This window comes from Saimiri boliviensis, chromosome 20, assembly GCF_048565385.1.
Source record: "Saimiri boliviensis isolate mSaiBol1 chromosome 20, mSaiBol1.pri, whole genome shotgun sequence".
NCBI lineage: Eukaryota > Metazoa > Chordata > Mammalia > Primates > Cebidae > Saimiri > Saimiri boliviensis.
The window spans coordinates 8,138,158-8,163,660 of NC_133468.1; the positions used below are offsets into that span (position 1 = coordinate 8,138,158).

The 25,503-nt window shown below is 52.0% G+C and overlaps 1 protein-coding gene and 1 long non-coding RNA gene across 5 annotated transcripts in view; one reads left to right on the forward strand and one right to left on the reverse strand.

The window, feature by feature from the left end:
- The first annotated feature begins 13 nt into the window (after positions 1-13).
- LOC104652666 (uncharacterized) lies at positions 14-12,080 on the forward strand. The gene is made up of 6 exons (XR_005576883.2): positions 14-463; positions 1,732-1,851; positions 2,589-3,255; positions 3,396-3,621; positions 3,955-4,085; positions 11,474-12,080. It is a non-coding gene; the product is annotated as an uncharacterized LOC104652666 (long non-coding RNA).
- The window catches only part of CPLX2 (complexin 2), an 81,558-nt gene continuing 65,737 nt past the window's right edge, over positions 9,683-25,503 (reverse strand). The window contains exons 1-4 of one of the 4 annotated variants that reach the window (XM_003936127.4): positions 18,152-18,385; positions 11,093-11,211; positions 10,780-10,955; positions 9,683-10,027 (exon numbers count right to left, since the gene is read on the reverse strand). In XM_003936127.4, coding sequence (XP_003936176.1) covers positions 9,830-10,027; positions 10,780-10,955; positions 11,093-11,123 — 405 coding nt within the window. In that variant the 5' untranslated portion in view covers positions 11,124-11,211; positions 18,152-18,385 and the 3' untranslated portion in view covers positions 9,683-9,829. Of the gene's footprint in view, positions 10,028-10,779; positions 10,956-11,092; positions 11,212-17,658; positions 17,961-17,989; positions 18,126-18,151; positions 18,386-25,503 lie in introns of those variants that run through there. The other 3 variants (XM_010346639.3, XM_003936128.4, XM_010346638.3) reach the window with 3 other exon arrangements.

Genomic DNA, 25,503 nt, shown 5'->3' on the forward strand with positions numbered 1-25,503 from the left:
AGTTGGGGAGAGATAGCATGGGGAGAAATGCCAGATACAGGTGATGGGGAGGAAGGCAGCAAATCACACTGCCACGTGTGTACCTATGCGACAATCTTGCATGTTCTTCACATGTACCCCAAAACCTAAAATGCAAATAAATAAATAAATAAATAAATAAATAAATAAATAAATAAGGAAGCCTGGCTTGTAACCAGGTTCCAAGTGTTTTGTCATGATAGACTGCTTCCTGTGTGTTGGTTTTGATGTCCGGAATACAGGCTCCGGTGACCATGTCAGATCTGGGTCTGAAAGGCAGTGCTTAGCCTGAATTTGGCCATGATGAGGCACTCGGGAGGAGAGCACCTGCTGATGGCAGAACGGAATGAGGAGATGTTTCCTCAATGGATGGATGAATGAAGGAGTGTTTGCTAACTAAGGGCCGAAGAAAGAGCTGCAGGTGTGCTGAGGTCTGCAGTGTGAGGTAGGCAGCCTGAAAGCAGAGGGGTCCACTCCCCAGGGAGCTTCTTCCCCCTGTATTCGTGCCCTGTATAGCATCCTCTCCCATTGAATCACAGCTGGTTGCTGTGGCTAACAGAATACTGCAGAAGGCATGGTACATGCCTGAGGCTAGGTCACGAAAGACATTGCAGCTTCCACCTTGCTCTCTTGGATTACTAACTCAGGGGGAGGCTAGCTGCCGTATTGTGAGGATGCTGAAGAAGTTCTAGGAAGAGGCTCTGGAAAGGAGACCTCCTGCCGATAGTCAGCACCAGCTGCTGGTCCTGTGACTGAGACACCTTGAAGGCAGATCCTCCAGCCCGGTCAAGCCTTTAGATTAGACTGCAGCACTGGCTGACCTGGGGACTGCAGCTTCATGACAGACCCCAGTCTGGAACTACTTAGGCCACTCCAGAATTCCTGACCTACAGAAATAGACAGAAAATAAACGTTTATTGCTTGAAGCCACTAAGTTTTGGGGTAATTTATATTTATTTTTATAGAAATAGGGTCTCACTCTGTTGCACGGGTTAAACTGCAGGGGCTTGATTGTAGCTCACTGCAGCTCAGCCTCCTGAGTAGCTGGGACTACAGGCGTGCACCACCACACTCAGCTAATAATTTGGGGTAATTTATTATGTGGTAGCAAACAACTACTGCACATTGCTAGGTCTCTTTTGAGCTAAAAAGTCAAGAGAGCTTCCTGAAGGAGTCAGTTATTCCCTCTGTCCCCTAACCCACTTTAACCCTTGCCTCTCATCTGTCTTGGGTTACATGCAAAGGCACAAGACAGATTTGTTTTTAAATCCAGACTTCCCAGTTTACTATTTGGATGACGGGAGGATTTTTCTCATAACAAATTCTTCTCCTCCTTCTTTTTATTTCTTCTCCCTCCTTTCCTTTCCTCTTCTAGCTACTTTTCTTCATCAATCTTGCTTTAGTAATAGTAGCATTTAGTAGCAATGGCTGTCCTGTTGTAGGTACTATGTAACTGGCACTGTGCCAGGGGATCTGTGGGCATTATTCTATTTGATTTCCTCAATGGCCCTGGTGGTCATGGTGGACATTATTATATCTAGTAATTTTTATTATGTATTGTTATACATGATAATTTTAAAAAATAGGTAAAACCCAGGTTCAGGGCTGTTGAGGCACTTACCCAGGATCAGATGGAAGGAATCAGGATTGAAAGTCAGGTTTATCTGAGTCCAAATCCTGTACTCATTTCCATTTTATGCTTTTATTTGTAAGCCTCAGCTTTCTCATGTGTAAAGTGGGGAGAAGACTGACTTGACAGATTCCTGTTGGGATGAGGACAGCAGGCGGCTTTATAGCACTCAGCCCTGGTGTGTGGCTTATAGCAGGTGCTTGGTAAGTGGGGGCTCCCTTGCCCTCCCTTTTTCTCCCCTGTCTTATGTATTTTGACATGGGTTGTCTTGACTCTCATGCAAACAGGGCCATGCTAAGTGCCTCTTACAATGAGAGCAGCGGGGAGTTGATGTGGCCAAGAGCTGCAGACCCCTGGTCCTGCCCCAGGGTACAGTGGATGTCCTGGGTCTGGAGCCCACGGAGATGGTGACACCAGCTCTGACCCACCCACTGAGTCTGTGCAATGTGCTGGCTCTGTGCTCCGAAGGGGAAGGGCCCTGCCTGAGCTCACATGGAAGGGACGGGCTAAAGCTTGCATTCATACCCTGGCCAGTGCCTGTGGAAAGGCTGGGTGTGTAGCGGCTCATCTCCAGCTGGAGAATCCCAGCTGAGAAAACACTGTCCTCGGGGGGTATCGCATCATCTCTCAGATCAGGCAAGAAGCCCCAATTAATTACAAGTGCTAAGTGAGTGGTCTGGAAGCAGGATTTTGCAGTCAATTAAAGAGATGCTGGAGGAGGCTTCATTAACCCCCTGCTTCCTGGCAGCTTTTGGTTTAGGAGAAAGAGGGAGCTGCCTGCCTAGAATGAGCTTCCCGATCCTGTGGGGAATGTAAGCGGGACTGTGTCCTCTACCAAAGATGGCACAGGAGGTTTTCCTGAATTGCATGAGAGGATGGATTTGATTTAAATCCCCTTCCCATCCCAGGTTTCTTGATTTCTTGTGCTTTGATCCTGCAGTGAAGTCACTAGTCAAGACATGGCTACATTTTGGGGTTCACCTTCTTCACAGCCCCAGCTGATCGTCCTCAGTCTGCACATCTGAGCATGTCACACCTCTGCTCAGTGCCCTTCAGTGACTTCCCATTGCCTGCAGGTTGAGTCCAAGCTCCACTTCCTGGCACCTGGGTTGAAGCCCCGGACCTCTCAGCCTTTCACTGGGAGCTCAGTGAATTCATGCGGACGCCTTCTGTTTCTGTCTCCTCAACTCCCGCCGCCCAAGTTGAACTTCTTTTGTCTGATCCATGCCTTTGTTCATGCCAGTCCCTCTCCTGGAGGTGCCCTCCTTCTCCACTGGGCTGATTCCTTCTCATTTAAGACTCATCTCAGATGTAAACCCCTCCAGGGAGCCTGCGCCGTGATCCCGAGTTCACCTGCAGCACTGCTCATGCTGCGGTGGGCAGCTGGTCTGTTCTCCATTGTCTCCTCCTTCCACACGTGGGTTCCCGAACGGAAGGCTGTGTGATTGGCATGCTTGGTGCCTAGCACATGGCAGAAGCCCCGTGAATACCCATTTCACCTGAGAAGATTAAGACTCTTAGGAGAAGATACTTGGGACTGAAAATGAGAGGGTACTGGCATTTACTGACCCTTGTGATCCACTGAGTGGAGACGCGAGAAGCGGAGGGTAAGTGTCTGAGTGTCCCGGGCTGGGCTGTTTCTGGAGGTGGGCCTGGGAATTAGGAGGACAGTGCCTGGGGTGCTGGGCAGAGCAGACCGATAGACTCTCAGGGAAGCTACAAATCCTTATGTTCTCTTTCTCTCCAGTCCTCAGCCTTGGAAGGCCCTCTGAGCCCAGTCTGGGGCTCTAGGAATGACTTCAGTCTTGTAGAGACTCCAGGACAACCTGCCGTTGGCTGCTGCTCCTGCTCTGAGACGTTTCCTCTACCCCCGGTACCCTGTGGCTGAAGAGGTTTGGAGCTCTGGCTCCTCCAACACCCTGCTCTACTCCAGTGCTTTGTAGGAAAGGGGGAGTTTTGCCTCAGTCTCTATGGTAGGCAGCCTCTAAGATGTCTCCAATAATCCCCAGTCCTGGTATTCACACCCTGTGTAATCCCCTGCCCATGAGTGTGGGTGAGTTCTGTGACTTCTCTCTAGCCAATAGAAGATGGCAAGGGTGATAGGGGGGTCACCTCCATGATTAGCTTATATAACAACATGGCTTACGTCTTGCTAGCAGACTCTCTCTGTTGCCTTTGTGGCTTGCATGCTTTGGTGAAGCAAACTGCCCTATTGTGAGCTGCCCCAGGGGAGAGACCCACATGGCAAGGGCCGGGGATGCCCCCAGCCAACAGTCAGCCAAGAACTGGAGCCCTCCATCCAACAGGAACTGAATCCTGCCAGAAACCACGTGAGCTTGGAAGTGAGCTGTGCCCAGCTGAGCCTTCTGATGAGACCCCAGCCCTGGCCTGCACCTTGACTGCAGCCCTGTGAGAGGCCCTGAAGCAGAGGACCCTGGTAAGCTGTGCCAGGACTGCTGGCCCACAAAAATGGAGATAATACACATGTGTTGTTTGAAGCTGCTAAGTTTGTAATAATTTGTTATTTAGCCATCAATCACTAGCACAGCTTCCCATTGCACACTGAGCTCCCTCTGACTCAGAGAGTCCAAAGCCCTGCTACCCATAGTGCACTAACCCAGGGGTGTGGGTAGATCTGCGAGAACAGGCAGGACGGTGACATCAGGACATAGAAGGTGGGGGATCACGGTCTGCACCCCTCCCTAGTAAGTACAAAGAGCCAAAAGAGAGACTGTGGCTACCAACTAGATGGTACAGAGATTGATATCTTGGGGCCTGAATCAGCAGTGGGGTCCCTGAGAACACGCTGTGGGGCAGACCCTATGCTGGGTGCTAGAGAGGGATCAGAGCGCAGGCCAGCCCTGCCCCTATAAAGCTCCCAAGTTAGTGAGGGAGACCAGTGCAGCAATGTCTCTTTCAACCGAATTGCAGAGCTCCATTCATCGAATGCTTGGCATGTAGTGCTCAAAGCGTGTGCAGGACCCCATTTACTCTTCATAACAAGCGCGGAGATCAGAGCAATGCTTATCATCCCATTTCACTTGTGAGCAAACACTCAGAGGGGTTAAGTGGCTTGCTCAAGATCACTCGGCTGGGTGACAGAGCCGTAAGCACATCCAGCACTGTCTGAACACTCAGACATGATGCTCTGTGGCTGTGAGTATGACAACAGCCTCTGCTCTGGTCAGGGGGACAGGGGCTGGATCAGGGTGGGCTTCACAGAGGAAGTGATGTTTGAGCTGGAGCTTCAGGGAGCTCCAAGCTCCCTGGAGTACCAAGGAGGGGAAGGGCACCGTTCATCTCAGGCACTGGGGGCAGATATGCAGACACCAAGAAGATGTTATAGATGGGGGCCTGGGGCACCTGGCACACAGAAGTGGGTGTGGGTCTGATCAGCAGGTCGAGGCCACATCACACAGGGCCATTTGGACAATTTGGATGTTATCCTATAGGTAGGTGCCATCATACAGGCCTTTGGAGGCCTGGGCAGCAGTGATGTGGTGAAGTCTGCATTTTAAATGCACCTTGGAGGCAGGGATAGGGTGTCAGCAAAGGGTGCATGGAAGGAGAGGGGTGGAGACTGGGAGACCATTGTGTGGCCATGGGAAGGGCCCAGACAAGCTGAGACGAGTGAGGCCTAACTTAAGGCAGGGTATTAGGGTGAAGGTAAGGGCAGAGGGTTTCTGGAATAGTCCTGACTCCTCACCAAGGCCTGGGAAGTGTTTGTGTCAGGGAGGAATGCTGAGTGGTGTCCTTCCTCTGGGACCCCAGCCTTCTGCATGTGGCCTGTGGAGAGCAGGTCTCCCTTAGCGTTTGGGGAATGAATGAGAACAGGTCGCTGTCCACCATGTGACTTGGCAGCATTCTCAGGAAGCGGCACCCCGAAGGGCTCGGGGGAAAGGGTGGTCAGGGATGGTGTGTGTGTGGGTAGGGGGGTGGGGGGGTGGGTCCTTGAGGACCACTCAGCTCCTGAGGCTGAAGAATTGATTCTGGAAGGCAGGGAGGCAGAGTGATCCTGGAACCCCGAGCCCAGTCCCGACTCTGGCCCCGGTTGATTTCTGGAGTCATTTCATGGGGTCCCGGACAGAAGCCAGGGTAACACTGAAGATTTTTGGGGCTTCTTGAGCTTTATGAGTCGCCTCCCCCCAGTGAGTTGGTGCTCCTGTTTGTCCCTGGTGGTGCCGATGGACAGAAGAGAACAGATAGGCCGCTGCTGTACAAGGTCTTTTTCTTTGTCGTCATGGTTGATTTTGTACATCTCAGCACTTGCATCATACAAAGGGGGGAGCAACAGCCATGGCTTTTGGTCAGGTTCAGGGGGGCTGAGGGGGTGCTCCTCCCCTCCCCCCAGGCACTGACACATTGAAAGGAAGCAGAGCAACAATGACACAGCACAAATGTGGGAAAGGTTCCCCTATGTGAGCAGGATGGTCGATCTCATCTGGGTCTCACTAGGACTCCCTGCTCCCACCCAGGGCCAGCACGAGCACCTCCCATTCTCTCCCCAGTGAAGAGCATGGGGCGACAGGAGTGGGACTGGAGCAGGGGACATTTGGTGGGAGGCATGTCCTCAGGTCTGGGAGCCCAGGCTGACCCCAGCCTCCCTGTGCAGTCAAGGGCCTGTGGAAACCTAGAGGATGGAGCAGGTGGACAGCGGGGGTGGGCAACCCTGCCAGCTGGGTGCCAGGGCTCTAGGGCTGGGGGGGTCCACCCCACCGTACTCTAGCCACAAGCCTGTGGGGTGGCTGCTTTGCCCACCAGCTGTCTCCCTGACAGGGGCCCGGGGCTGCAATCCTTCTGTCGCTCTCCCTTCCTCTCTTTTACATACACCTGGGATGGCATATCGACTTCCCGATTCCATCTGGGGGAGACCCCGCACAGCTCTGCAGTTAAGGATACCTTCCGGGAGCTTCTGGGCTTGCGGTGGAGGGTGTCCATGTCGGGAGATCCTGACCCGTCGTCCCCAGCACAGGGTGACCTGCAGCTGCCTTCCTCCTTCTCTCTGGCGGTGCCTCCCAGGCATAGAGCCTGGGGCCTTCCCCAAGAGCTCGCAGGCTCCCTCACCTGGTGCACGTCCCTTGCACCTCATTGTTTTGTCACCCACCTACAAAGGACTGCTCCTTCCTATTTTCCTATCTGGGGGTTCTCTCCCCTGTGTGTTGTATGTGTGCTGAATTCCAGGGCCTCTCCTTCCCTAAGTCTGTTGCATGCCCATTGCCCCATTTGTGTGTGCACACTCATTTCCCTCCCATCCAGTGGGCTGACACACACCTCACCTCCCAGGTGACTCTGTGAGCATCCTGACCCTCCTAGAGCACCCCTCACGTATTCTGTGCACTACCAACGTGTTGCAGGCAGACATGCTCTCTGGGCCACGCGTCAGCTGCTCTCCACAGCCAGGTCTGCATCAGCAATGATCGTCACTGTGTTCCCCTGGGCCTAAGAGTGATCACTTGGCAGTGGTCAGAGCCAGGTGTGTGCCAGGCAGAAATTCTTCCCCATGCCCACCCCCAGGAAGACCTCAAGTCCTGCTGTCCCGGAGCAGAATAGAGGGGTCTGGGATATGAACCCAGACTAAGCAGCCATCCTGGAGGGCAGGCATCGGAGTGGGGCTAAAAAGCCCCGATCCCACTCTGGGAGTCCAGAGGGACTGCACTGTGGAGACCAACAGGACAGCCCTCTGAGGGTCTGGGGTCCCTCTGGCCCAGCTGGGATATCTGTTTTGACTGGGTTCTCTTGCTCATCTGAAGCACCCTGTGCCTTGGTCTCTGCTACCCATCTGGTACTCTCTGTGTCCTGGAATCACCATCGAGGTTTGAAGGCCCCTCTCAAGTGGCAGGGGCAGGGGACCTCTCTGAATACCTGTGTCCAAGTGGGGCTCATGCACAGGGGCTGGGGAGGCCTGTGGCCTCTGGACTTGGCCCTATCTGTCTCTGGCCCAGGACCCCAGGGTTCTTGAGAATGACCATCCTGCCCAGGAAAACAGACACAAACAGACAAGCAGACAACAGGGGTGCGAGGTGGGCTCCCCATCACAGACACGGGCACAGACACAGACATAGGCCCCCTGGGGGGCTGGAGACAGGAGCACAAGGTGGGGGCGGGGTGCAGGGAGGAAGGTAAGTCCAGGGAGCTGGAGCTGCCGAGGCCCTGCTCCCCAAAGAAGGGACAGACCAGGGGACTTTTCTGGTTCCCTAACATATGGATTGTTTTGTCTCGTCTTTAAAGTATTGCAGTCTAACTGATATGGCTTTAACTATTAGAAACGGACAGAGAAGACACATGTCTGTCTCTGAAATAAAAGCAGAATCCACTAAAATGGAAAACCTGCAGAATGCAAACTGGGGCCAATGGGAACAGGGGCTTCAGGGGCAGGCAAGTCGCCCCCTCCCTGGCCCCTGCTTTGGGGATAGGCCCTGGTGGGGGCCCAGCATGGCTTCCTGGGGCACTGCCTGGGTCTGCCGCAGTGGGATTCTGAGGACCTCAGGCAGGAACCCCCCAAGGGTGGGAGGACTCTAGGCCAAGGACAAGGTCTCCTGTTGGAGGTGGTCAACTGTGACCAATAGTCTCAGGGCTGGGAGGGGGCATCTTACCCACGTTCTTTCTTACCAGGCACACATCCATGCACGCAGCTATCTTTTCAGACCCCCAAACATGCACACAACAGCCTTCAAATAGCTCATAGTTCTCTCAAACGCATGCTTCCACCACACCTAACACCTAACACATACCCATCACTCCAATACACATGCTATTTTGAAAACACATGCATACACAAGCTAACGTATGCAGTCTCAAAACACATGAGATGGATAGCACACACGTATGGTACAATTTCAGCTCAAATACACGCCTCAATCAGGCACACATAGACAAGACTAAATACACAATCGGTAACACACAGATGTGACTGCCACACACACAACCTCAAGACACACACACACTCTAACCCTACGCATACTCATATGATCTCTGGACACACAATCTCCGACGCAGTCTCTGACACTATCGAGCATGCATGGATATGGTTTCCTCCCTCATTGGACCTTTCTTCCCCCACCATTCCCACACAACTGACTGAGCGGAAAGCCTTGATAATTTGAGTGGGAGACAAATGCCAGTCCCAGACATCCCAGAGGAGAGTTTGTCCTTGGCCAATGAGATGAAGGGAGGGAAGCCTTCATCAAGTGGGAACTGGTTTCTCACCGAAGGCTTGGGGCTTTGGCCAGGAAGGGTCCTCCTGGGGATCATGGGCCCTGGAAGTGCATGGACAGGACATGGTGGGGAGAGGGGTGGATAGGAATGGGGGCAGCATGGCCACACCAGTTGGGGGGTTCCCCATGGCATAGACCGTCACTGCCCGATGGCTCCAAGTGTTTTCTGGGGGCCTGAGCAGCCCCTTGACTGAGCAAGCTGGGCCCAGACTGGCAGTGGGGGCCCAGGACCTAAGTAGGGTGGGGGTGAGGAACAAGGGGCCTCCTTACCTGGGTTCCTCCATAAATGAGCTAAAGTCCACAAATGATCCATTTGGAGGGACCAGCTTGGCAGGGGCCATGTCTCTCCAGGTGGGGGCTGGGGGAGGGGGTGCCCCTGGGCTGGGTGTCACCAAGGAGAGGGAAGAAGGAGAGTCCCAGCCTCCTGCCCAGATCCCAGCCTGGTCAGACCCAGGGTCTCTCACTCTGGGCCTTCTCCTGACTCCCTTCTTCAGAGCCAGGCCACTCAGTGCCCTTGCCCTGACCTGGGGGCCCACTGAGGGTCAGAGGCCAAAGGTCAGCATGCTGGGCAGGGCTGGAATGTGTCATTACTTTGGCTGGCTGGGGACAGTGGTCCTCCTGGCAGTGGGGAGCATGAAGGAATGTATGGGGGTCACCATACTAGCATGACCTTAGGCTTCCTGAGGGGGCCCCACAGTACCTTTGGCCTTGGGTTCAATGCCCCCCTCACTCCCACTGGGGAAAGACTGTCTTCCCTTTTTCAAGCTACTTGGGAGTCGGGTGCAGGTGGATGCCCTGGAATGAAAGGAGGTGTGAGGGGGAGCTGAGGGGGAGGAGCCCCTGGCCAGGGAATGGGGGCAGAGGCCAACTGAGGTTTTCCCCTTCAGAATTGAGACTTAACCAAATGAAAAGAAAAGAACCAAAAAGAAGTAGTAACAGGTGGAGTGGGCTGGGGCAGGAGGCCTGGTTACTTCTTGAACATGTCCTGCAGCGGCCCGGGCAGGTATTTGAGCACCGTGTCCAGGATGCTCTCCTCTTCCTCCTCCTCCTCGTCCCCGCAGCCGGCAGGGATGGCCTTCTTGGGCCGGGTCAGGCTCCCCTCGCAGGGCTGCTCCAGGGCCGCTTTTTCCTCCGCCTCCTTCTCCTCCTTCTTCTTCAGCCCATACTGGGGAGGGGGAGGGCGGAGATGAGCATGAAGCCGGGTGGGCAAGTAGACAGTGGGGTCTCATGGTTGCGCAGCCCTGGCTGAGGTGGCCAGGGGAACTTCCCGAGCCTCAGTCCTCTCATCGGTAAAGTGGGGATAAAGACGTTTCCCTGTAGGATAGTGCCTAGTCCTCAATGGGAGAGACCATGTGTGGAGTTTCCTTTAAAATTAACACGGGCCCATCAGAACTTGCTGCTGTGTTGAAATCCCCAAAGGGCTGAACACGGGGTGTTTGCTCATATATTTTGAGCCAAATTTTGGTGATGAAACCTGACTTGAACCAGTGGAAGACTACTTCTAGCCTTGATTTATTGCCCGGCACTAACAGACATGCACGGGACTGTCTGGCATAGGGTAGCAGCCCCAGACCCCCCGGGAGTGACACCTAACGGCACAAGGTGCTTAGGACGCTGTGGTATTTTTTCAAACATTCCCAAATTCGGAGCTGCACTCATTTTTGGTCCCAAAGATCTGCAGTGCGAGAGGGTGGACCGTAGCAGCGTCCACCCTCTTGGAGTACCTACTGCGCGCATTCTCTTACTTAATCCCCGAAAGGATCCCTTGAGGGAGGTGTCCTTGTGACACCCATTTTGCTGATGAGAAGAGTGAGGCTCAGAGAGAGCTAAGGCGAAGGTGAGAGCGGGGATTCAGGATTTCGCGGAACCGGTTTTACGCGCTTGTGGCCCTCCGCAGGGCGGGCGGGCGGAGCTGACCTTGTCTCGGATCTGCTGCCGGACCTTCTCCCGCTCGGCCTCCATGCGCGCGTGCTTGGCCTTGCGCTCCTCCTCCTGCTGCCGCAGTGCCTCCTGTCGCTCCTCCTCCTTCTTCTGCGCGTCGGGGTCCTTCTCCTCCTCTCCCCCCAGCATCTTCCCCATGTCCTTGGTGGCCCCTACGGGGAAGGGGTGGGAGGAAGGGGGCGGGATCAGCTAGGGGTCAGGGCGGCGGAGAGAGGGGCCGGGCGAGCCGAGGCACCCTCCCTGCAGGGTCCGACCCGCGGAGGGCGCGCGGTGGGGCGCTGGACCTCACCTCCAAGGGCCTGCTTCATGACGAAGTCCATGCCGCCGGCTCCGGTAAGCGTGTCCTAGCCCACGGCAGAATTTGCATGCAGCGCTGCTGGCTGGCCTGGCTCAGGGAGATGTGACAACCTGCAACAGAGAATTGGGGGTCAGACGAGAGAGGGGAGAGGCCTCTTCACAGGCAGGGCGGTGAAGCTAGACGGACAGCAGCCTCAGCCTGGTTCAGACACCAGGCACCTGTCGCTCTGAGGTCAAGACCCAATGCCCTGGTAGAGAGAAAGGGAGATGGAAGAGAACGATTTACTGGGCAGACACGAAGGTGCTCCCAAATAGCGTTTTGAAAGCGGCTTGATTCCTATTTTAAAGCCTTCATCTTGATCCTATTGTTCAGATTTGATTGAAGCGAGGAGCATCGGAAAGAGCCTGAAACTTGGAGTCAGGCAGAACTGGGTTCCAATGCCACAGTTATGTCCTTATTTGCCATGGGAACTTCAGCAAGACACTTAACCTGCTCGAGTCCCCAGTTTCCTCCTCTGTAAGAGAGAAATGGCAATGCCCTTTCCCAGGGCTCCCGCGGAGATTGGAGAGGGCCCAGCCCGGACCAGAGTGTCATCCCATCAATAGACCAGCCTGTGTTATGGCCCCAGCCAGTCGGAGGCAACTGAGGAAATGAGAACAGCCAGCTTGGATAAACGGATCCTGACTTTTGAAATTAGACAAATGGAAAATAAGTTATTTTTATTGTAGTGTACATGTAATTTTTATGTTTTGTAGCTTAATATCGATTTGTATTTTGAATTACACTTGGGACTGTTGGAGACATTATCATCTTCTGGGAGTTTAGGGCTTTTAAACTCCCTGGCACGGGCCTTGCAGGCACTCGGCAAACATTAGTACCCTACCCCTCTGGTTAAATCACCAACTTTCAGTTTTTATTGTATTTTTTATTGTTATGTTTTTTTTTGCCTTAGAAGTGTTCTCCAAATAAAATCCTAATGGGAATCTCAATATAAAAAATATGTAAAAGTGGAACTCTTCCAATCGTAGCGCTGGGGGAGGAAGAGCCTTCTCCTTTGGCCTCCTTACCCTCTTCCCTACATCCCCCAGAAGCTGAAGCCCAGTGCTCCAACTTGGGATTTTCTTTGTATTTCGACCATTCAGTTCCACTAGTTCTCTAACAGACACAGATCTCTTCAAGTGCAGACAAGACATCCGTGAGCTTTCCAACGTGTGAAGTAGCTTCATGGCAAGCCGAGGCCAGGCCTGCTCCCCAAGGCCTTTTATCCCACACAGCCTTGCAAGGAAGAAAAAGGGGTCCTGGGAAAGTGTGGCAGATATTGCAACCTGGCTGAGTTCAGGGTCGCTGGTTGTTCTTTGATAGATTGTCTTCATTTCTCTCAAGATGAGAAGTCATATCGGTAGACTGAGATTATTTCCTGATATGGGGCCCAAGAGCTTATCTACGTGATCAGGCCATGTCATCTGATAGGTTGTTTAGGGAAGAGAAAGTCATGATGTAGCAGAAAAAAAAAAAAAAAGCAAAATGGAAAAACAACCCAGGACCCAGGAGCTTTGGCATCAGACACACCTGGTTCAAAATCCAGGCACCTGTACTTACTGGCTGTGGGTCCCTGGGCAAGCTTCAGTTCGCTCTCCGCAAAATGGGGGAGTTTTAAGGCCTCCCTTTTACAGATATTTGAAGGACAATGAATGATACTGCTCAAATGCCTATGTGTCACAGGAACTCATAAAACGTCAGCCATTGCTGACTACATGTTTGTGGAACAAGCCAAAAAGGAACAGGCTTTCCATGCTTTCTAAGAAATGTAGGAGAACCCACCGCCTGACCCAGAATTCTGAGTTTGAGTGTTGCTCAGCTCAGTCAAGATGTTTTCGTTTAAGACATTGTGAAAAGACTTCATTTCTAAGAACAGGAAATGAACAATTTAATAATCAAGTGATTTTAGAAACTCTTGGGTTCCTCCTCTGTGTTTACATAGAGCTCAAGGAATTACCAGGTGGCGGTGGGAGACGCAGGGCTCTAATTTGAGATGTTCCAAATTGGTGGGCAGGGCACCCAGGTTTTAGTTGCAGCCTCACCCTAAGTTGCTGGGTAATCACTGACACGTCTCTCTCCTGGACCAGACCACTTTCCAGGCCCTTCCTCCAGTGCCTCTGTTGAAGCAGTCTGCAGCATTTGAACTGCTGACAATCCCACTGTACCCTCAAATCTCCTTCTCTCTTGGTTTTGTGACTCAGTTCTTTTCTGTCCCTGCTTCCCCTTACTGTTTCCTCTCCTATCCTCTTTTCTCCTCTTCCTTTGCCTTTTCTGACTCCTCTTCTTCCTCCTGTCTCTTACATAAGCCTTTTCCCCATGACTCTGACCTCAGCCCCTGCCTCTTTTTTCTTGCTAACCTATCTCTGGGATAACTCATCCATTCTAGGGGCTTTAATGACCACTGACACTGCTGACACCTAGACCTCTGTATTCACTCACCCAGCAAGTATTAATTGAGCACCTACTATGTGCCAGTCAATGTGTGAGGCACTAGGGATGTACAGGAAACAGGACAGACAAAGCCTTGCCTTCATGCAGATTACATTCTGAGGTATGTATGTGTGTGTGAGTGTGGGGGTACATGCACACATGTGTAGAGAAATAGGCAATAAATAAGTCAAAAAACACATTGGCCTTCTCCTGGATACCCTTTCCTGGATGTCTGTGGGCACCACTCAAACTCCACATGCCATTTCTGTATCACCAAACCATCACCTTCTCCCACCACCTCTGCTTGCACGCGTGCATTCATCAGACCTTGTTTACTACTGCCGTCCCTCCCCCAGTTTGCAAAGTAACTACTCACCACTGAGTATTCTAAATGCTCACATCCCTGTGACTCTAAGTTGCTCCTCTTCAGGCTGCTGGGATTCTTTATCTGAAACTCCTGAGTCTGCCCAAAAATCCTGCTGCCCGCCGCATCCCAGCATGGACCTCTGAGGCGTTAAGCAGTCTCTCACTCACTCTGTCTATGCTCCCCTAACCAACTCTCCTTTTCTCAAGGCCCAAACTACTAATGCCTCCTCCCTCTCAGCAGGTGACTTCCCCCTTACTTCACGGGTAAAGCATAAGGGGTATGAGCTCTGAGGTTAGGCATGCCTAACTCAGATCTTGAATCTGCCACTTTTTAAACTGTGCAATAGTGAGTAATTGACCTAACTTCATTGATACTTGATCTTCTCTATAAAATGAGAATTATAATGCCACTTTGAAATTTTAGAACTACTCTATGGGATGTGTTTGCACATGCTGAGTGCTCAGTACATGGTGGCTGTAATAATCAAAACAATTAATGTCAGTGAGTGGGATCTCCCAGAACCTCCTCTCCTTCTAGCTCCTGAGGAAGAAGCCCTCTCCTTTAGGCTGAAACCAATTCATTCACTTGTGCCCTGGATTCCCTCTCTCTATACCTCATCACTCCCTCTTCCTCATATATTCCATCTCCTCTTCAAAGGTTGCTTTTATTCCCTCCCTTCTCTAACTCCTTCCCTAAATTCTGCATTTCCCTTAATCCCAACCCTCTCACTTTGTGCTGAAGTGGTCTCCACCTGGCATCTCCACGTCTTCACCTCCCAGTCAAGCTCTAACTCTCTGTGAGACCAGAGCTCTGCTGCCTCCCTATGAGCCCTGAAATTGCCATAATCAGTCGCCAGAAACCTTCCCATTGCCAGATCCACGAGGGTCTTCACAGGTCTCATCCTCCTCCATCTCTCTGCTGAATCACAGGCTGCTGCTGACTCCCTCCCCCAACCTTTGTCAGCCTTTTGGAATCTCCTCCTGAATTCCATGACACAGCACTCTTGTGGTCTTCATCCTACTTCTCAGTTAGGTCGTCTCTCTCTTCTTTGCTGACTGCTTTTCTTTCCTTTAAAGCAAAGCTGTTCTCCAAACAAATTCTCCTCCTGTGACTCCCATGGCTCCTCTGTCTCCCTTGGGAATCTCATCTACCCCTATAGGTTTAGTGCACTTCTTTGGCCACAGATACCTCCCTCTCTCTTCTTCCCCTCCCCCAAACCTGCACATTTAACTCTCTGCTGTATGTTGTCACACGGATAATCTCAAATTCTATCTGTCCAAAGATCAGTCTTATCCTGGCTTTCCCCACACACCCATCTTTTCCTCTAGCATGCCTTGTTCCAATCACCTCAACTGATTCTTCATTCATTCATTTATTTATTCACTCACTTGCTCATACTACAAATATTCCTTGAGCACCTACTTTCTGCCAGACACTGGTTTGGGTGGGCTGTGGCAGGGAGCAAAGGAGTCCCAGCACATGGTCTCACAGCATTCAGTTGGGCTGGGGAGGTAGAAGCTGGATAACAGATCACACAAGGAATTGGTGAGTACGATTGGGATGCGAGTGCCGAGGGAGAAGTCCAGACACTGTAGCTTTGCAATGCTGCCTGCATCCCTACCTTCCACTCTCCAACTGCTGCTAATGCCTTGCTTGGTTCAGGGCCTAGAGATTCTGGATTTGTCTGTAACCTCTAATTGTCTCTCCCCCAGCTCTCATCTACCCTCCACATGGCCGTCCAATTAATCTTTGTAAAGGGCAGATTTGCTCATGCATACACACTCTGCAATGGCTCCCCATGGCCTTGTTAAACTGGTGCGAGTCCTTGTGCTGACCTTCAAGGCCTGCACAGCCTAGCACCCATCTTCCTTGCTGCTCATGTGCCACGTCTTGCACAGGGCTCTGCTTCAGCACATATTTCCCAACAGGTATTCTTTCTGAAAATATCTGGGCATTTATTTGTGCATGCTATTCCCACAGCCTTGGAAACTCTTACCCTCATCTCTGCCAGTTCACATCCTGGCTCCATCACTTACTAAGTAAACTTGAACAAGGGACTCAATGTTTTCTCATCTGTGAAATGGAGACAACAACACCTGTTTCCAAGGCTTGTAGTGAGCACTGAATGAGGGGATGCAAATAAAGTTCTCAGCCCAGTGTTGGCACAGAGTAGGTGCTCCATACACAGTATTTAACATCATCACCATCATCATTATCATCATCGTCAGTGCTGATTTTCAAAGATCCTTCTCAAATAGCCTTCCCTTCGTCCAATTGCCCGTATCTCCTTGGCGAGATGTAAGGGCATCTTCCCCTTTGGAGACCCGTGGCACTTTCTAGGGCAGTATTGCCTGTCTGCAGCACATGCTCTCTCTGTCTGTGTGTCTTTCCCTTCCTGGTCATTCTGAGCTCCTCTCAGGACAGGACCAGTATCTTGTTCATTTCTTCTGTCCCTAGAATGTGCTACATCTCCTGGTACATGGTAGATCCTGAGGACGTGTGTGCTGGGTTGAATTTAACATGTCAACGAGTGCATGCGAGTGTATGCGTTGAAAGCATAACCCCGTGTGTGCAGCTCTGGACGTAGACACCGTATGAGTGCGCGCGCGTGTGCAGCCGTGTGTGTGGATGTTTTGCCACATGCCTGCAGGAATGCCGAGGTCCAGCAGGTTGCCGGCAGTTGAGGATTTTGGCCGGGCCACCAGGAGGCGCTCCTTAGTGGTTCTGCGGAAAGCCTTGGTCTATCCCTGCGCGGGAAGGGGGGTGGGGGTGGGTGGGGGTGGGAGTGGGGATGGGGGTGGGTGGGGGATGCTGCGCTGGGGGAGGGGAGGCGGGAGGCGAGGGAGGGGGGCTGCTGTACAGGTTTCTATGCCTTTAGCGCTCCGGGGACCCAAGGCACGCCTTCAGCTTCCCCTCTCCGACTCCCCCCGAGCCTGTCCCGGCCCAAAGGCAGCGAAGGCACTGGCTGGGGCTCGACCATCTGAGCCGCAGGAGGCTTTCGGGACTGGGCCCCGCCGTCTGACAAGCCGACTCGGGCACCTGCAGTGGTTGTCCTTGTGGCTGTTTTTCTGTTTTTTTTTTTTTTTTTTTTTTTTTTTTTTTTTTTCTTTCTTTTTTTTTTGGCTCAAGTCTGGGCTATATTCACTGCAACTCAATTCAACACTCATTTGCTTCTGGCAGGGGACCCTACGCCAAAGGCGCTGGCAGAGACAGGGGATGTAATTCCACCCCTCCCCCCGCCCCGTCCCCACCCCAAGGCCCGGGATGGGAGAAGCATGGGGGAGGGGAGGGGCAGCGGAGGATGGGAGGAGGTAGGGAGCCAGCTCCGGCTGAAAAGCGGAAGTGGCCAGGGGTTCCCGTTTTCCCGTCAGAAGAGAAGACCGGAACCCCAGCTCCCCTCTCTCGACCCCCGCGGAGACCCACACACCCAGCAGCTCTGCCCGGGAGCTCCCGGTGGGCTATGGAGAGCGTCCCTCCCCGAACACACATACCCTCAACCCCAAGACCCGGCCCGGTTTCAAACTTTGCTGGGGGAGGGGGCAGAGTGGGGCCGACGAGAGCCAGAGCACAGAAGGGACCGTTCCCGAAGACCCCAGGCTGCGAACGTGCGCTCCGAGAAGGGACGAATAGTCCCCTTGGCCCCCATCCCCTGTGGACCTTTACGTTCTCCTCCCCTCCACCTGCGGTCTGTCCGCCCCCCTGCCGCCGCCCTCTGACTCACTCCGGGAGCACGAGCTGTACCCCTCGGGGGCGGCTCCCTCCTCCGGGGCGAAGCGTGCTCCGGCGGGCTCCGGGTTAAGCACAGCCAGAAGTAGCTTCGATCGACGTCCCCCACCCCCGCGAGCTCAAAGTTGTTCTCTGGGTTCAGACTTGAGTCTCCCGCCGCAGCCTGGGCGGTCCTGGCTCCGGGAGCCCGGCCGTTCGGGCTCTGCCCGGGGTCTCCGGCTCGGGCCCACGCCTCCCCTCGGTTGGCAGCCGCCTGCTCGCCGCCCCTCGCAGGGAGCTGTCCTTTCAGCACCACGGAGAGCGCACTCGGGAGTGTCCCCGCTTACCGCCACTCGGTCCCCATCCAGCGCCCAGGCAGCCTTGGGGAGCTGTCCCCACGAAAGCCGTGCTCCCCAGCTTCCCGAGCTGCCCCGAGGCCCCGGGGCGAGAGCTGGGACCCTGTTGCCCGCAGCCCGGCTCCGCCCTCCCGGCCCTCGGCCAGCACCGACCTGGAGGTCCCTGCAACAGTCTGAGCCACTGCAGGGCTCCGGCCGACTCCACGAGGCGGTTCCTTCTGCGATTCCAGCTCCTGCCGCCGCGTGCAACTCCGCCAGGCGAGCTGGGGCCGCGGCTTCTGCCGCGGGCGGCTGCCGAAGGCGCCCTCCAATCACGCCCCTCAGCCGGGCCCTGACGTGCTACCGCTCCCCTTCCAGATGGGAAATTCAAATCTTTCTCTCTCCCTCCCTCCCTCCCTCCCTCCCTCCCTCCTTCTATCTCTCCCTCTCTCCCTCCCTCCCTCCCCCCTTGTCCCCTCCTTCTCTTCCTCTCCCCCTCCCTCCCCGTCTCCTTCTCCCTCCTTTCTCCCTCCTTCTCAGCCCCCTTTTCTCGCTCTCCACCCTTCCCTCCCCCACCTTACACTGTTCTCCTCCCCCTTGCAGACGCCCCTGCCGTCTCCCTGCAGCCAGACATCCCGGTCACAGCTCCGGGTCCACAGGCTTGCTGCTCCTGAGGAGTGGTGGGGGCAGGGAGTGGAAGAAGGGTTCTTCAAAGCAAAGCTCAAAAGTTTGCCTCCTTGGGAAAGCCCTCCTTGGTTTCTCCAGGCAGAGTGGTCGCACTCCTTGGGGCTGCTGCCACCTAGACAGGCCCTTGCCTCAGCGACCTCCATTCCACCTGTTGGCTTGCCTCTTGCCCGTGAGCAACTTCAGGACTGGACCATGGCAAGGTAATCTTTGCAGCCCCCCAGCACAGTGCCTGGCCACAGGAGCACTCAGGAAACACTGATGGAGTGTGTGGGCAAGACCCTCACAGTGGGTCAGGAACATCCACTGTGCACCTAGAGAGAGAAGACTGCTGCAAAACCGCAGTGGACCTTAGGCAAGCCATTCACCAATCCCTCTGAGATCTGTTATCCTGTGAAAAATAAGGACTCTTCTGGCAAAATTTATTCTAGAAGGTCATTTCTTTTCCTCCTATGCCCAGGAAAGAAAAAGGACTTCCAAAAGGCAGCGCAACATCTGCTCCCAGCCCCAGCCTTCCCTCTTCCCCTTGCACTCATGTGTTTGTTTTATTACTCTCTCCTAATGAGCCTCTTTATTCTGCCTGCCATCTTTTGGCTCCCAATTGCTCCCTTCAATCCAGCTCGATGTGTAGAAAAATGGCTTCAGAAAGGAGGGGCCTTGCACAAGGCCTCTGAAAGATCTGCAGGAGTTGCTACATCATCAGGGTATGTCAGGGTGGCGATGACTTCTGCTTCTAAGAGGATGTCTTCTTTCCAAGGAAGGGGCAACAAGAGCTGCAGAGATGTGATTTTGTTCCAATGACAGGGAACTTATCCCTTCACACACGATCACAGCAGAGGCCTTAAAGTGAGAGAGCCCCTGTAAGTCAGAGGCCACTGGTAAACCCATCCTCGGCACCTGGAGAATCACCTTTTGAAGCCTGTGTCTGTTCTCCGCTTACAGGCTTTGTGTAAGGAAGGCCCCTCCTTTAGGGCTGCATTCCATGGTTAGCACTGTGTTGGGCCATCAGCATAGAATGCTTATTCTTTATTTTTCTTCCCTTTCCCAGGGCAGATACTAAGAGGAAGATGGCAGTGGCAGGGAGGCTCTTTGATTAGAGTGACTTAGACTTTCCACTAATGCCTGAGGGGAGTTCTGAGCATAGAGATCTGACATCATGTCATTTCAAGAGTCACAGTCCTCCTCGTCCCCTCTTTCTTCATGCGCTTCAAGAACATGCTCAGTAAATAGGACCTGGCTGGCAGCACTCTGGTTACAATTGGGTTTTTTCCACAACTGATACTGCTTTTGACATGGAAGTCAACTGAGCTGGGCTACAAATTCAGCTGAGGGTTAAGGAAAATACTGAGCTCAGTTCTGGGAACCATACATTAAGATGGACTTCGAGAAGCTTGAGTATGTCAGGCGCGAGGAGGGGCTTTGTTTGTTGGTGGGCATCTGGAAATCAGGTCAAATGAGGGAAAGCTGAAGGATTTGAAGACCTTTGACCTGGAAGGAAGAACACTGAGTGGGCATTAGCCCTTGAAGGGCTGGCAATTCCTGCTTAATTTATAATTCCCTCACTTAGTAACGTGCCTGGCAAAGTAGGTGCGAAGGAAGGGCTTGAATGGATGAATAACTGTGGCAGGGGAACAGTAGTACTATTGCTTTTTCTATTGCTGGCGATAGAATTAGGGCAATGGGGGAAAGGTAAACGAAGCAGGAGGAAGCTCTGAGAGGAGGATCTGCTCTCCATCGGAGCTGTCCAGCCATAGCCTGGACTGCCCCAGGTGGGGTTGTGGGTTCTCCATCTCTGGAAGGTGGCAGGTGAGTGGGAAGATGGTCCAGGTGATGGCTAAAGCCCTTTTTGAACCCAAGCATCTTTGAGACTATAAAAAATTGCCTACGCTGACACGCACTGTGTCTCACTACAGAAAATCTTACTGGTGAATAGGAAGACAGTTCAGCCAGGTTTTGGTGACTTCCATTTTGTTGAGCAACGAGGGGGTAAATCATGACACTTTAAACATTAAAGAAAGATGATGAACAGATGAGTACCTGCTCCCTATTCAGTGTTACCAGCCCTGACATGTTACCCAAATGCCCTGTTCTTGAAAAAGTGACTGAATGATACCCATTTCCTAATGATTAAAATACTACTAATAATAGTGAATATTTGAGTTTTTATTATGTCTCAGGTATCAACCTTGGTGCTTTATATAATTTACATTTCCTCATTTAATTTATACAAGTGCTTACGTTCAAGATGGAAAAGTTGAGGCCCAGGGAGATAAAATGAGTCTTTGGCAGAGCTAGGGTTCCGGACCAAGCTTGCCTGACACTGAGTTCTGTGGTCCTTCCAGCACGTGGGGCTGCTTTTCTCCTGACACATCCCACAGCCTATGGAAATGTAACTTTTGCTCTGCAGATTTTTTTTTTTTTTTGCATTGGCATTTATAGTCTTCCCTGTTCTCCAGTTTCTCACTAAAAGGAAAAAAAAAACCTGCCACGAATTCACACCCAGATTGGGGTCCTGTGTCATGTGGGTTGCCAGCATTTCCTTTATCTCCTGCATCTGTAATCCCGCGGGAGTACAAACGGGCCCAGCTCAGGTCCTTGCCGAGCCTGCTCTGTAGACAGCTTCTAAGAGTCACCTGGTCAAATATAGATGTGGCTCTGCTTCAGGTGACTTATCCTAGCTAGAGCTGAATTTCCGCTTTTATTTATGAGCCCTTGGGGCAGGAGGAGGGGTCCAGATTTGAACAGATTTGTAAGATGGTATGTATATGCCTTGAGTGTGCAGTGGGAAGCCAATCAAGAGAGCTAATGTTAGCATTTTGTGTGAGGACTGAGGAACAATGCGTGAGGAATGACAACTGTCAGAGAACATAAATGCGGTGATCAGTGAGAAAACTTGCATAAAGCACCTGTCCAAAGGTCAGCCCATTTGTTCCCTGCAATTGCCTCAGACCAGAGGGCATCCTGGATGCCATGTGGGAGGTGAGGGGGTGGCTAGGAAATGCCAGGCACCAGCTCTAATTTGGAGCTTGCTGACTGGTCCTGAGCTTGCTGGGAGTTACACTGGTGGGTGCAGGGAGACACTGAAATGCTCCAGACACTGACTTCACATCCTGTCATTCTAGTGTGAGCCTGGAGGGGCAGAGTTGGTCTTGATTTGGGAGGTTGGCCATGTGCCCGAGGAAACAGAACTGTGGGGGTGGTACACAGAGAAGGGCTCTAGGCCACCTCGCTCATCTGATAAGTGCCTTCCCTCTTGTCACTGACAATAGCCAGATGCCATCACTGTGAGGGTCCCAGTCTGCCTCCTTCAACATGGAATGGCACAGTGTGAAAGTGAACCCATAAGTGTGCAATTATGTATTTGAGTGTCCAGCAGTGTGGGAGAGTGGCAGCACTCTTGTGCAGTGACACAGGCACTGGGTGTCATCATCAGTGTGTGTCAGGGCAGGCGTGAGTCTGTGATTTTCAGTGTGTGGTGGTTTTTCCCTCCTGATGGGAAGTGACTGGTGTGTGTGTTGTTGGTGTGTGATGGTATAGACCTAAGTGGGGTGTTGTTAGAGGAGAGTAAGTCAGCAGCATTTCTTGAGCATTTAGCTGTAAGGCAAGAGCACCACGGCTGTGCAGGTTGTATATTGCACAACCACAGGGGGCACCATTTACATAGACTGTGCCAGGCACAAAGACTCTGGAGACCTGTCACCATTTCTGTATATTAGTATACGTCTAAGTTCTGCTGTCAACCAGGGATGCCCCAGATGACAGGGTGTTACCATCAGTATAAAATGGTATAGTGCTGCGTAACCATCAGTGGTAAGGTTGCAGGCATCGATGTGTCACAAGGGGCTGAAACATATGTCACTGCTACTGTGTAGGGCAGTAAGGGTGTGTGTGTACAGCCATGAATGTGTCATTACCACTGGGCAGGTATGCAGGCAAAATATGTCACAGAGAGTGACTGACCCCTCCTTATATATTCTGCCCCCACCAGAGGGGCCCTGATTATTCCAACGTGCTGGCTCCTATCCCACCTGGGAAGCTGCAGAAGCCCCAGCACCCTTCATTCTTGTTTTGTTTTTTTTTTAGATACAAGGTCTTGTTCTGTTGCCCAGGCTAGAGTGCAGTGGTACAATCATAGCCCTAAAATCCTGAGCTCAAGTGATCCACCTCAGCCTCTTGAGTAGTTGGGACTGCAGGAGTGCACCACCAAGCCTGCTGATTTTTATTTTTCATTTTCAGTGGAGACAAGGTCTCGCTATGTTGCCCAGGCTAGTCTCGAACTCCTGGCTTCAAGCAATCCTGCCTTAGCCTCTCAAAGCTCTGGGATTGCAGGCAGAAACCATGCCACCTGGGTTCATTCTTCACTTTTGTTTCACAGAAAGAGAGTACCAGGCTCAACATCTGGACTCTGACTCATTGGTGGTGCATGGAGTTCCTGTGAAAACTCCCTTGGGGAGCTCCTCCGTATCCCAAAGCCCTGTCCCTAACTCAGAGCCTCTCTCCCAACCCAGCATCTGCCCAGCACCTCCTCAGAGGTCTTCCGCGTGAGCCTTCATCCTGTCCCACCCTCCCAGATTCAGGCACTCATTAGCATGTCAAAGCAGTCCTCTTCCAGCCCACACTGTACCCCTAGATGTCTTCACATGGCTAGCTCCTTCTCATCCGGTGCTTTCCTGAAACCTTGCATTTTCATGTCTGCACATCAGTCTGCGGTCCCCTTGCCCCTCATCCTATCAAAGGAAGAATGTTCTGGTAACAAATCTCTCCCCTCTTGCATCTGGTTCTTTTTCTAGCTCTCATTTATGACTTCTATCTCCCTTCCTCCAACCTCAGTCCTTTCAACTCTTTAAGATGTGTTTGGATCTCCCTGTCCATCAAGAACTGTTCTCTGATGGCCTCTCGCTAGAGCCAGCCAATGACCCCAGTCAAGCATCCAGAGTCCCAGCTCTGGACTTGCCCAGGGACAATCTGTGTAACATCAAAGTTTGCTTTCCTTGCTCTCAAGAGGGTGCCCTTCCTGAATGTCTGTCCACCCTCAGGAAGCTTGGTCCCTTTTCCTCTTCACCTATGAAACTCATGCTTGGAAAGACAGTTTTTACACATTAGAATCTTCTTAGCCACAGGGAAATAGAATAACAGTTATTGCAGGATACTAGAATCATGCAAAAGACCATTTTAGAATCACATTTAGAATCACAGAATTATAGGCTCCCTACAACAGTATATGTCAAAGAGTAGCCCACTCCTACTCAGAACCACTGGAGTGGGGGACTTGTTAAAAAATTGCAGATTCTTGTGCTTCATCCCACGTGGCACAAACCAAAATCTCTGCTATGAAAGCCCAGGATTTTGCATCTTTTGCCCAGCTCCCCAGGTGTTTCTGACTCATCCACTGAAAAAAACCTTACCCTGGGTCAATAGAGTCAGAGAATCATAAGATCCTGGACCCTCATCTTATAGAAAAACTGAATCATGGAACCACAGAATATTTGAGGATTCATAGAAGCTTCAAATCAACTAATTATACATTCACTCACAACTTTAGAAGCTTAAATTCTATGAATCTCAGTGTCAAGAATCGTGAAGTTGGAAGTGACCCTGGAGTGTGATTTTGTTCCTGTTCTAGGAGGAATTTTTAGTTTCCAGCCTTCCTGTTCCTTTTGGAATGGAAAGCTTTTTTCCCTTGTCCCTTGAAGGGCTGCCTCTATGGTGTCGCCTACATTTGTGAAGATAGATGTTCTTTCCATCTTGGTGCAGAGGCAGCCGGCAGAACCCTGCATTTATGGAGTAAGTGAGGTGGAAATGACTTCTACTTTCCATTTAGAACCAGCACACTCTGGCCCACAAAACAGATCTTGCTCGTTGATAAAAGTGAATTCAAAAGGACATTGTTGTTGTTTTGTTAAAGCAGGAATATTGGAGGAACATGGACAACAGAAGTTAATAAGCTTATGGGGCCTCTGGTCAAGGAAATGAAAGAGAGAGAGAGTGCCAGGGGGCAGTGGAGATTAATAGACGAGCGGGTGTGTGTGTGTGTGTGTGTGTGTGTGTGTGTGTGTGTGTGGTTGGGGGAGGGTTGGATGAGGGAGACAATGGGACAGGCATTAAAAAACCAGTAATGAAAAGATAACTTTCTGGTCATCTAACCCAGCATCCTCAATTTACAGATGGGGAAACAGAGGCTGAGAAAGGGGAAAGGATTTTCTCAAGGTCACACAAGTTAATGAAACTTCTCACTCCTAGGTAAGTATTCTTTTTTAGGTATAACTCAGCACCCAGCTCCACACATCCTAAACAGCCTGTATGCCAGGCATTGCTTTAAGAAAGTTATGGATATCAACCCTTTAAGCCGTATACTTACGTAGGGTTGTCGGGCTTATGTCATGAATATCAACCCTTTAAGACGTGTGCTTAAAAGGTTGATATCCATGACATCATCCCAACAACCCTATGTAGCAGGTATTTTTCACTCACTCATTCTCTTATCTAACATGTACGGGGTGCCTACAGCACCCCGAGAGCTCTCCCAGGCAGAAGTGCGCAAGAAGTTTCGGAGTTTCTCTCCCCCACTTTGTTCCGCACTGAGAGATGCCAATGCCGTCACTGTGGAACAAAGTGAGCGCTAACACACGGACCAGTTCACACTCTCCAGATCCTAGACTCTGATAGAAGCACTCGGAAGCAAGCAGGAGACAGATGCCGGCAAATAGTCGATGACCATACAACATGTTAAGTGCAGTCTCAGTGAAGACAGAGCTCTGAGGAGGAGAATCAAACACACACAGCTTGCAAGCCAGATGGAATTGGAGGCTGAAAGCAGGGAAGGGGCAGGAGTGGCTGGCACC